The following is an 11,897-nucleotide window of genomic DNA, read 5'->3' as shown; positions in this document are numbered from 1 at the left end:
GGGACGGGGGGTTCTTGGTTTCCGCAAGGGCAAGGCCCATGGGCTGGAAATCGGGGAGCAGACGGGGGTATTTGACTGGAGGATGTGGCTAGATTTGCACATTACCAAGGAAAGTTTGCACAGGAAGAGCTACTGAAGTCGATTCGTTATGGACGGAGAAAGCGTAGACGAGCTGAACCGCCAGCGGGATATGCGTAACCGCGAGAACGTGGCGCTTGCCAACCTAGGAATCCGTACGTCGGCGGACATCTTCGAGGCCGCAGAGCGGCAGTTGGAGGAGGCCAGATCATGGAAAGCGCCGCCGCAGGCAGGACCAGCAGACACTTCAGTGCTAGCAAGTCTGGGTATCCGGGCGTCGGCCGACATGTGGGAGGCGACACAAAAGCAGCAGGAAGAAGCGAGGGAGAAGAAGAGCTCTCGCCAACAGCGGGGCCGGAAATCGAGGGAGTCTGGCAGCGTCAAGAGGCAGCCGAGGAGCCTAGAAGGCAGACCGGGGAACAACCAGCCCGCAGGGCCTGGAGCATTATTCCGGTCCGTTCAGATGGACGGAGGCCGCAGGGTGCCGTTAGCCCCACGGCCGTCGGTGGGTAGTCTGGCGGGGCCGGGCAGCGAGGAGGAAGCGCACAATCAGCCGAATATGGCGACATTCGCGGGACAAGATTTCCGTCCATCGGCGGAAATGCTGGAGGCTGGGCGAAGGTCTCTGGTCGCAGGTCTGGGGCTCCGGACGGTGGCTGATATTTCCGAGGAGTCGAGAAACGAAAATTTCCGGCAACGGAGACGGACGAGGACGTTGCCGATCCTCACCTGCATGCTCTGCTACCGTAAGTACAGCGGGGCAGAGCTGGAGGATGTTGGGTGAGACTGGTGGATGACAAGTCCTGTCGAGAAGCGCGATGGATCGACCTTCAAGTGCCTCCGGTGCTTCCCTGTAGGGGAGAAGATTCATGGGTGTGCGGATTGCGTGAGACAACCGAGGAGAGGCGCCTTGTCTCCGGCCGCACAGCTGCACACCAACCTAGGATGCGAGCACATGTTTCCCGAGGAGCTGAAGGGCCTTACGCCGGTCGAGGAGAAGCTCATCGCGCTAAACTCGTGTTACGGCTTCATCACCAAGTATAGCATCCCGGAGGGGCACCGGCAGAAGGTGAGGTATCCTCGGCACGTCAAGGGGCACATCACGGTATTCCCCAACAACGTGCAAGAGCTGGCGACAAGGGTGCTTCCACATCCGATCCTGAAGGTTATGGATGACATCCACGTGTCGTGGCAGGGGCCGGAGAAGCCGGTGCCGAGCGACCTCTCGGCACTGCTCTCGGTGCGGCGCCGAGTTGTGGAGAAGGCGCTGGTGTGGCTGAAGAGGCACAACCCCTTGTATGCCGACATCGACATCGATACGGCGGAGCTGGATAGCTGGGAAGTACCGTCGCACGGCGTGCCATACCAAGTCTATGAGCGTTTGGAACGGGATGAGCCGTCGGCGTGGGAGAAGGCACGGACAGCACAAGTCTACGTGACCAATTATGCAACCAAGGTCGAGGACCCGGTGTGGAAAAGGGTGGCCGCGGCGGCAGAACTGCTCCCCGTCCTGGGCGAGCCGGTCGCCGAGAGCCAGACGGAGGAGGTGAAACGAGGCCAGAGCAGAACGCGGCAGTTCCTGATGAGGGTTGCGAACCGCATCTTCACGGGTCGGCCGCTGTCGCAGGTCGAAGTCGTCGCTCACCTACTGGGGTATCCTACCGAGTTTACAAGCAACCACGGCTGGACCTTCCCAAATGCGTCTTCCCTTTACCGGCACATCTTCCGACGGTGGCGGCACCTGCGACGCCAGAGCGGCATGGAGATGGTGGAAGAGCAGGTCGAGGAGATGGTGCTCGTGGAAGAGGCCGGACAAAGGACCTCTTTCCTGCAAGCATATCCGCACCGCGGCGGACTGCTGCTGCGGGGACTGTCGCTGTACGACTATATGTCCGTTGTCAAGCTGAAGCGGAAGAGCAAGGGCGTGGGCGCCTGGGGGGAGATGCAATTTGACGGCCCGTGGCCGCTCTCGCAGACGTGGGTGCAAGCACTGCGAAGGCCCGGCGAGCACGCTGTCGTCTGTTTCGATGGTTGCCTGAGTACGGACTTTAGTGAAGAAGGCGAGGTCTACCATATGAGGTCTGTAGTGAGCACGCGAATAGCTTGATATATCTGCCCAAACGCTGACGTTGCTATGGTAGGGCGGCAGTCCAGCATCTCGCAATCTTTGTGCCGTGGGAATTGTTCTCGTCCGAGATTTCAGGCGATATCAACACCATCTGAGAAAGACAGAAACAGGCGCTGCCTCGGAGGATGTCCTTCCTTGCGGATAACATCCAACTCCTTCGCCGGTCAGCTGAAGACGCGAAACGCGATGCGAAGCGGTGGGCCGCCCAGTCCGGGGACGCTGATCCCACCTCTGGGGTGATCGGCCCGGGCATGGACGACGGTGATGAGGGGCCCGGTCGGGCGTTCCAGCCGGGCGGCGTCGCCAACGCAATACGCCTCATCGACGTCTTGAGGACGACGATGGGAGCTAACCAGGTCACGGCCGGCTCGAAGGAGATCTCGAGAATGATACGGCTGCTGAGTCGATTCCACCAGGTGGCCTTGCGTTCAATGGACGAGCCGTGCGGTGAGATATTTAACGAGCAGGGGCCGAAGGAGGTGCCGGACGTCCGAGAAGGACCGTTTCTGGGAGCAGACATACCAAGACAGGAGCTGACCAGGTCCACCAAGCCGCAGCAAAGGAATGTATCGAAAGAGAGAGAAAGGATGAAGGATGATCCAGGGAATACAAAGCCGGCCTGACAGCGACACAACAGGTCACGGTTCGGCCGTGCACTGTGAGCCGATCGGGCTCGGCGAGCAGGGCGTAGGTCTCACGCGTGCCGAATCGGGGGTCTCAGCCCGGGGCGCGGGTCCTTCGACGAGCATCCACTTCGGCCCGTCGACGTCGTTGAGGCAACTGGCCGAGGCGTTCACGCACAACAAGAGACAGAGCATCGCCCTCCGACTGATATGCCGCCAAATCGATCGGGTACGTCGCGATGAACAACAATTCGTCGGCGGCGAGGGCGGCACGGGGAAATCGCGAGTCATTGAGGCCGTCGCCGAGCTGTTCGCGAGCAGGGGGATGTCGCACCGTCAGCTGCTGACGGCGACGTCGGGAGCGGCCGCCGCGAGCATTGACGGGATCACCATCCACTCCGCATGCGGGTTCTCCAAAGACGCGGCGGCGCGGTCCCGCCGAGCGGGGCCGGACGGCTTTGCGGCATCCAGCTCGGCAAGCCTCCGTATCGACGGGCGGACCACCGCCGAGTGGCAGGAGAAGAGGTTGCTGGTCGTAGACGAGGTCGACATGTTGGGGGCGAGGACCCTGTACGCCGTAAACGAACGGCTCTGCCAGCTCCGAGGATCTGCCCGCGACTTCGGTGGGATCCCCGCCGTCCTCTTCTGCGGGGACTTTCACCAGTTCCGTCCCGTGCAGGAGAGATCGATCCTGCTCCCGAGCACGACCATCGCCTGGGACGAAGAACGATCGTTCACAGCCGAGCAGAGGTACCAGCACGACAGGGCACGCGCGTTGTGGAACAAGTTCACGACGGTGGTCATGCTCGACGAACAAGTCCGCGCCGCCGGCGATCCACAACTGCAGCAGCTGCTGACGCGAGTGCGCCAGGGCGTGCAGGACCAGTCAGACCTGGAGTCGCTGAATAGGACCTGTTACCGGAAGGACAGACAGATCCCATGGGAGTCAGGCATCACGGTAGTGACGCCGCTGAACCGAAACCGCTGGAACCCGAACATCGAGGCGTCCCTCTGTTTCCAGAAGGAGCGGAGGGCGCCGCTGCGCATCTTCGTCTCCGAGCATGTGTGGAAGGACGGCGAGCCGAGTGAGGAGGAAGCCGTCATGACCCTCAACCAGGGCGACGACAGCGCCATCCCGGTGCCCGCCATCCTCATGTTCGTTCCGGGCATGCCCGTCGTCGTGAACCAGAACACCCATCAAGGGCTGAAGCTGGTCAACGGAGCAAGCTACGCGGCGCTAGACGTCATCCTCGACAAGGCGCACCCGGGCTATCGCGTCGACGCCAATACCGTCCTCCACTTTGGCCCTCCGGCGGGGATCGTGCTCGCGTCGGAGACGACGAGAGATCTCCACTTCGTCGGCATGCCGCCCGGCACGATCCTCCTAACGCCTATCAGCATCAGAATAGACTGTCAAAGGAAGCGGCCATGGCAGAAGAACGACGTCAGCCGGCGGAGGCTGCCATGCGCCCCGGCTTTCGCCTGTACGGACTATAAAGTCCAAAGCAAAACGTTAGCTCGGGTTGCCCTCGAGCTGCGCGGAACCAGGACGACGAGCATCGACGGTCAGGCCGTCCTGACGCAATGTGACCCGTACAGTCTGTATGTGCAGCTGTCGCGGTGTAAGTCGCTGGACGGCATCATGTTCCTGTCAAAGGCGCGAGAGAGGGACTTCATAGGCAATAAGGTGCCCGACAACATGGTTGCACCGGAGGTGAGGCTGGAACGGTTGAGCGACGCAACGATCAGAGAAGCCGAGCCGTGGGACTGGTCGGGATAAGGACTGATTAAGAAGCGAGATAGTAAGTGTTAGTAGGATATAGATGAAGGGGGATTACGAGGTGAAAAAGCATTTATTTATAGAATCAAAGTTCGATGTTTAGGATGTGACTGGTGATCGATTTCGATTTCGGGTCGTTAGTATCTCCTTGCTTGCGCGAAGACCTCCAACGCGTACCGGATCCACCTTTTCACGTAAATGACACGGGTACAGTACGAGCGGGGTACGAGAGCTCTCTTTGAAATCAATTACAGCCAAAACACCATAGAAATTATTTCGAAGAGACCTATGACTTCCCAATTAGTCCCTGGCCAGGCACTTGACGCCGCCGACCCTAGTAGTTATATCACAGAAGAAAATAGCCGCCGTGAGCAACCTGACGATTTCACCTGCAGACCCGTGTTCAGCCCGACCACACGCTGCGGCGCCTACTTCCTTCCTATGGAGATGCCCTCACGAGACCTAGAGGTCAAGCCACTGCCCCAGACGCCTCTAGAGCTTTTCCAGCGTTTCCTACCTTATTCCCTCGCCAAAAGCTGGGTCCGTTACACCAATTTCTGGGTTCAAAGCTTGCTCCAAAGTCGTCACTTAGGCCCAGCAAGCCGGCTGCGAGACTGGTATGAGACCTCCGCTGCAGAGGTATACATATGGCTTGCCATCCTGATTTACATAGGAATTCATAAGGAATCTACGATCCACCGCCATTGGGAGACTTCTTCGCTGGGGCATCAAGGCGCTGACCACAGTATACGCAAATACATTACGCACGGCCGCTTCCAGCTTCTTCAACGCCACATACGAGTCTTCAACCCGTTCAGCATCGCCGATACACAGCTGCCGAAGGTATTCCAAGCCGTGGATGACTGGTCTGAGCACATACAACGTGTGTCTCTCGAGCTATGTACCCCAGGCACGAATATCGCTGTGGATGAGTGTATGACCCGCTTTACAGGGAGGTGATACGAGACAACGAAGGTCCCTAATAAACCTACGCCCCTTGGCTTCAAGTCTTGGGTTGTGGCCCAAAAAGGCTTCTTCTTACGGTGGATTTGGCACCAGCCGAAGAAGAGATACGGGCCAGTTGGTCTTCAGAAGAAGCCGCGCCGGCACCCAAGGAAGAAGAGCCAATTTCCTAGTCAGCTACGCAGTCAGAGACGAAGAGATCTATATACGCCTCTCAACCCGACTCAAAGCGTGGTCATTTCCCTACTTAATAAGCTGCCAAAAGCCAGATATCACGTCTTCATCGATAACCTCTTCTCATCTGCGAATCTCTTCACACATCTTCGCCGGCTAGGGCACGGGGCCACAGGCACAGCCCGCCGCAGCTGTGGCATGTTCAAGCCCTTCCTACAGCTCAAAGTTGATGACACTGCCGGCCGTAACCTTCTTCGGTTTGGCGAGCTTCGAATGGCCCCAACAGTTGATCACAAGGCGAGGTCTTGAGACTAATTTACGTGTGATTCCCTTACTAATTTGTCTCTTGGCTTGGTAGGTCAACCACATCGCGTGGAAAGATAATGCCCTCGTGCTCTTCCTGACTTCCGTGTTCAAGGGAGACGAGCTTGTCAAGCGGAAGAGGAAGCGGCCGATACAACGTTTTTTTAGTGAGAAAGCTGTGAAAGAATTCGAGATTCCTTCTTTTGCTGCTACTTATAACGACGAAATGAATCATGTGGACCGAGGAGACCAACTGAGAGCATCGCTAGGTTATGATCACCGCATTTATCGGGGCCCTTGGCAGGCTCTAGCCTGGACTTTCCTCCTTGACATCGCCCTCGTCAATAGCTATCTTTTGCAGCTATACGGAAACCCAAGTTGGAAGAGATACAGGTCACAAGCGGCGTGGAGAAGCTGCCTTGTGGATGCCCTCATCGCGACCTACAGTCCGGCCTGTGAGGGAAGGAAGAGATATAGGTCCGGCAATGAAGACCTCAGCAACCCGGGCCATCAGCTTATCTATCGAGGCCGTACCAAATATAGTCCCTGCCACGCCTGTCAGGGCCATCGCTGTGGTGTTGCGAGATCACAAGCTACAGCGCGTGCCTTGGTGGAGACTGACGGGAATAGAGGCAAGAAGAAAGTGCCGAAATCAAGGTACGGCTGCGGGCTTTGCAATGTTCCTTTAACTAAATGAAGACATAAATGCGTGCATAGACCAGATGCAGGTAACCAAGCGACGTGCATTAACTAGTTTCGTTGTAATTCTTTGAATTACTGCCACGACTGCGCATAGTAGTAGGATCAACGAGGGATGCAGTTGTGCCTAGTTAGCGGGTCATAGGTAGTAGTTTTGGTTTGTTGGACTAGTTGGATGACTATTTGTAAGCACCGGACGCGTAGCCTTTTACATAGATGACCTAGTGAATGAGGAGGAACCGGTATATCTGCCAATGCGTCAATTGCAGTTGCTCTGAAGTGCGGCCAGTGGTGATCTCACTGCTATCTTCCATTCTGTGGCGATGTGGTACCTCGTCTTCTTCTGAAGTGAGCTCGAAGCCAGCTGACAGGATTGTGAACGTCCGCTTGGAGCCATTGGCTCGAACCTTCTCTTGATCGTCGACTGCTCTAGGAAGAGCTACTATGTCTTGCGCGCTCGCCACGATGACAGAGTAAACAAGTACGATGACTTGTTAAGGAGTGCGAGGTGTACTGCTATAGTCGCGAGTTGCAATAACTGAACCAAGATTTCATGAACCGATCTCGCTCGCGTTCTTGTTCTTGTGACAACATATTCCACGATATCTCGTTGAAACGTCTCTCTCTCAAACGGAGACCTCTTAAATGTGGGAACCCGCCCTGAGAATAGGATAATAGAAGGTCGATTATGGACAATGCGTAAGTTCTCAAAGCAGTCAGTAGAAGAATGATTAGTCCCGACGTTAGCTCCTGAGGAAGGCTACTGTCATCGTTATTCCTGCTGTCACCGCTTTGATCGCTCTGTTCGATCAGCGTTCGACAAATCGGGCACGTATTATGCTCCTTCAACCCCGGAATGGCACACTCCTCATGGTACCAATGATTGCAAGGTAAGGATATGGCCATATTAACCTCCTTCATCTCATCGACACAGATCGTACACAGCGCCTTGCTCTCTGAACCCAGTGTTTGCTTGTCAACAACTCTTCGAATTAAGTTCTGAAGCGCTTCTCCGGAAGCTAGAGGTGCAGCATTCGACAGAAAGTGGGCCTCCATGAGCCCAGGTCTAATCCCATGAACCTCTGGGGAGTTAACTGTAGCACTAACCGTGGCAACCCACTGGCTGAGAGGATCCGTTAGATCCTGTAGACCTCGACCGAGGCTAGATGGAAGGCCCCCGCCAGTGCCATTCTCGCCGCCTTGGTTATTTATATCGGCTTCTCCGGGATCAAAACCGCGAGCAGAGAGCCACGGGTAAGTGGAGACGGAGGAATGGTGACGAATGTCGTTTCCAGAATAAGTCTGGGCCATGGTCAGCAAATCGGGGATGTAGCGGTGGCGATGCGAGGCATACAGTCTCTGGGGTTTCTCGATGGCAATTGGGACATACTGGGCCATTTCTGTCCCGATACCATTCATTGGCACAGTGGCAGCAGTGCAGCGCCTCATGCCTCGCGACCACATAGAGGTGGCCATGCCTCTCACCTGGAGAAGGCATCTGCTGCGTTTGATGGCGATGGTACATAGTCAAAGCACTCGTACCGGGACTGGCGGCAAGGCCAGTAAAAACAAAAAGCCAGACTATCGAAATATACTAAGCGCGAGACTAAACCCTTGCGGGGGCCAAAGATGTCGATAATTTGCCTGGTGAGGGGTTCGCCCGAGTTATCGGTGGCGTGGATGCCCAAGAGAGATACGCACGCGCCGCAGCAGCGCTTTCTTTGGCTGAAAATTAAGGCATAGTTAATTTCAATTGAAAATAAATCTGTCTTCTATTTGAGGCTATTCGGACTTTAATTCATGAAGAAATGAGGCAATCACGGTGTGCAAGGCGGTTACAGCAAAGGCGCAGTTACAGGTTGTGATGCCCCCTCTCTGATGAAGAGAGGGCCTCGAAGGGCATCCTGCCCGCCGCACTAATTACCCGCCTTATGATTGTTGGATAAGGCCATGTACACGGGATGAGTCATGGCCGGCAAAAAGTCGCCGAAACCTGGACCTTGATCTGCCTCCATGGGCAGCCTTTGGGGCAATTGAGAACGAGAAAAATAACATAGACAACACAATTCTGGCCTGGCTCTACTTTGCGACCATTATCATCTCTCTAGATTACCCTGAAACCAAACATTTACGTCAGTCCAGCGTGGACTAAAGTTAACGGGATCCAGCTCTGCGCGATAATGAGCTAAGGGGTTTTCGAGGTTACTGAAATCGTCAATGCGCTTGAACTGAATATTGTGAATTTTCTTTGTCTCGTCTCTGAAATAAACGATCTTTGCCTTCATATCTCGATCCCAAAACTGCTGTCCCCGTGGCAGATGATAGGGCTGAGTCTCTCCTACAGCAATATAGATAGACATATTGACTCCGCGGCGCTTAGGCGGCACTTTTAAAAGGCCCTGCTGAATTTTATCGCTCTGTAACCTTTCATCAGTAAGTGTTAGTTGTCGATCACCAGAGAACCGCCCGAGAAAGACGTTTTCGTTTTCCGCATTAAGTCGGTCAGGCGCTTGAATGCCGACTCAGTTCCAATCATAAAACAGTTCCCATCGACCGCAAAATGATATTTGAGCGCCCGATAGTTTTCTGTATCCTCACGACCCATAGCGGCAATCCAAATATCTCTTTGCAGTTCCCTGCGAAAGCCAATAGTCGTTGGACTAGTCTGGGATAGATTGAGCTTCGCTTGGTAGTTTAAGAAATCCCCATCAGAGGTCTTGTTAAACCCAATATCGTGAATTTTTGTGGCCCCATCTTGTAAGTATATTATCTTAGCCTTCATATTCTTATCCCAAAACTTCTGCCACCAGCGTACAATATGCGGCTGAGTCTCATTGCAAGGCACGAGCAGAGGTATGTTATTCTTGCAGCTTTCCTTTAGCCAAAGCATAAAATGGCCATCAAGTTCATACCTATGCTCTGCCGGATCAATTTCCAGGTCGCCAGAGCCAGAGAACCAACCGACTCTACCTTTGACCGGCTCGACCTTGAGGGCCTCCTCAGTCGTGATCCAAAACGCATTACTGGAATGTTTAGTTAGTTCTAAGAACTTCTCTCGGAATGACGGAGGCAAGGTATCATCCCAGAGATTGTCGTGATTGCGGTTTTTAGATGCGGAAGCGCTTCTTGTAACAGGGGCCATATTGAAAAGTCTTAGAATTGAGACTGTGGGTGGATGTTTGATTTTGAGAGACTTGCTACAGTTATATACCCCACGGCGGTTTCTAGTTCATGGCCGCAGTCCGAATTTAGCCTTGGTTGGATTATGTAGGTCCTACACACCTCGTAAGCCATTGATTGCATCCGCTTCAGGAGGTGATATATTTATCACCGCGACCTGATGACTCCTTCCTCTACTCCGGGCCAGCCGGCTGCAGAGGCCGCCTGTCGTTCAATAGGAAGATGCTACGCACAGACCGTTCCTCGCTCACACAGATATTCTGAGCCGGTCGGCACTGTATGTGTCAGTATCGGCAAATTAAGTAGTCCAAACATATCATTGTGAGCCCCCTTTGATTGCTGGCCCACTCGTCGCCTACTCGTTTTAGTTATAACGACCCGTGATATAAGTCAGCAGAACGGCCTTCTTCTATAATATTATGCTATGTATCCGTTGCCAAAAGTGATACATGGCAATGCAGTGGATAGACCGAGCCGCTCAGGTAGCCAAGTGCACTGCCAAGGCTATTTTCTCAAGAGAAACGCACGGATACACAAAGATACTGTACCACAGGATAGCTAAGTTATCCATCTCTTCAAGAAAATGTTTCAAATGCATCTATGTAGATACGGGCAAGTCTCTAACAGAGTCAGATCGATTAACTTCCAATTGCGTAACCAAGACTGTCTGATAGACAGGTCGCCGTGCCAGCCCTGGTGGTAATAGAAATCGGGCCTGGTGCTATGCTGCATCACATATGCTCTGGTGGACTAAGAGCTCTACTGCCGTTGAGGTAAAATAATTGGACTTCTCTGTTGGCACTAGTTTGCAGTAGATGCGGAGCCTTAGAGTCCAGAACACAGATAACTAATATTCTCAAGGACCACAGCAGATTTGTTTTTCAGAGAGAGATAGTTATATGAGGAATAAATAGTAGATAACTATATAATTTGATCGAACGAAAAGAATAATAATTATTTCGTAAATACCAACTAAAATCGTAAAAACCGTAATGGTGCTATGAAGCAAGACCCTAGGTTCCCTCCCTTCTTATATGAACGCAGGCTCCGAGGGCCTTCTGTCGGCACGTCAACGTCCTCCAGTGGACCCACGCTGATTGGTAGTTATCATTTCAAGGAGTATGGGGCACTGTGCTGGCATTGGGTCATGGTGCTATGATATGTTAAACAGTGTAGTTGAAGACCGGCCCTTGATGGGCTAACTGAGTCTGAAGATCGAGACTCGCCATGTGCGAAAGGATCCTTCGCAAAGTGAGGTTTGCAACCATCTAGTAGGATAACCCTTTTCTGCCACTCTCGAGCCGATTTCGTATGTCTGACGAAGTGTTCAAACCATTCCAAAGTGATAATATCATTGACAAATCCTTTTGGACAGGTCGTGATAACAGCCTCGCCGTCAAGATCGTTGTCAACCCACTTGGACGGGATTTGTACACCAGACATGAGTATGAAAGGCGGTATCGCCGCCTCGGCTGCCGGGATGGCTTCAATGATCGTGATAGAGATAGTCTCGTGTGCGTCGGTGATGACGGTACTCTTATCAGCTTCTTGACGGCATTGAGCATCCAGAGCGATGATACCTGGAAGAGCCACATTAAAATCACACTACAACTCTCTGTCATCTTCCCGATATTTTCATCAAATACCACGTCGAGAAGACAACTAGCCGTATCAAACGCAAGGTCTAGCAGCTGTAGACTAGGAGAGAGAGGTAGGGAAGAAGAGCTTAGGTCACTTCGAGATATTGCCGGAGATGACGCACAAGATTCTGGTCAGCTATATTTAGCATCACCTGCCACCCTCAGGTCAGAACAAAGCGGCACGGCCCGATCTGGTCATGCCTGACCGGAAAGTAAACTCTATCGCCTAGCCACAAGCCTCCCCCTTGAATATTTACTCGCACTATGACCTGTTCAGAACAGGGGACAAGCCTCACCTGCGGATACCAACCCGTTAACAGGCGGCTGGG

The 11,897-nt window shown here is 53.7% G+C and overlaps 1 protein-coding gene across 1 annotated transcript; it reads left to right on the top strand.

Moving 5' to 3' along the window:
• Nucleotides 1–148: 148 nt before the first annotated feature.
• On the top strand, nucleotides 149–4,609 carry LRP88_07367 (uncharacterized protein; the record flags this gene model as incomplete). The annotated part of the gene is made up of 4 exons (XM_083243897.1): nucleotides 149–824; nucleotides 1,023–2,157; nucleotides 2,331–2,653; nucleotides 2,844–4,609. 4 exons carry the CDS (start codon nucleotides 149–151, stop codon nucleotides 4,607–4,609), a joined length of 3,900 nt encoding a protein of 1,299 aa, XP_083100332.1.
• Nucleotides 4,610–11,897: the final 7,288 nt, after the last annotated feature.

This window comes from Fusarium phalaenopsidis (genome assembly GCF_050370095.1).
Source record: "Fusarium phalaenopsidis strain FUZ10S chromosome Unknown contig_32300, whole genome shotgun sequence".
Taxonomy (NCBI): domain Eukaryota; kingdom Fungi; phylum Ascomycota; class Sordariomycetes; order Hypocreales; family Nectriaceae; genus Fusarium; species Fusarium phalaenopsidis.
The sequence above is the reverse complement of the archived record's forward strand: the minus strand, read 5'-3'. Positions and strand labels throughout refer to the sequence as shown.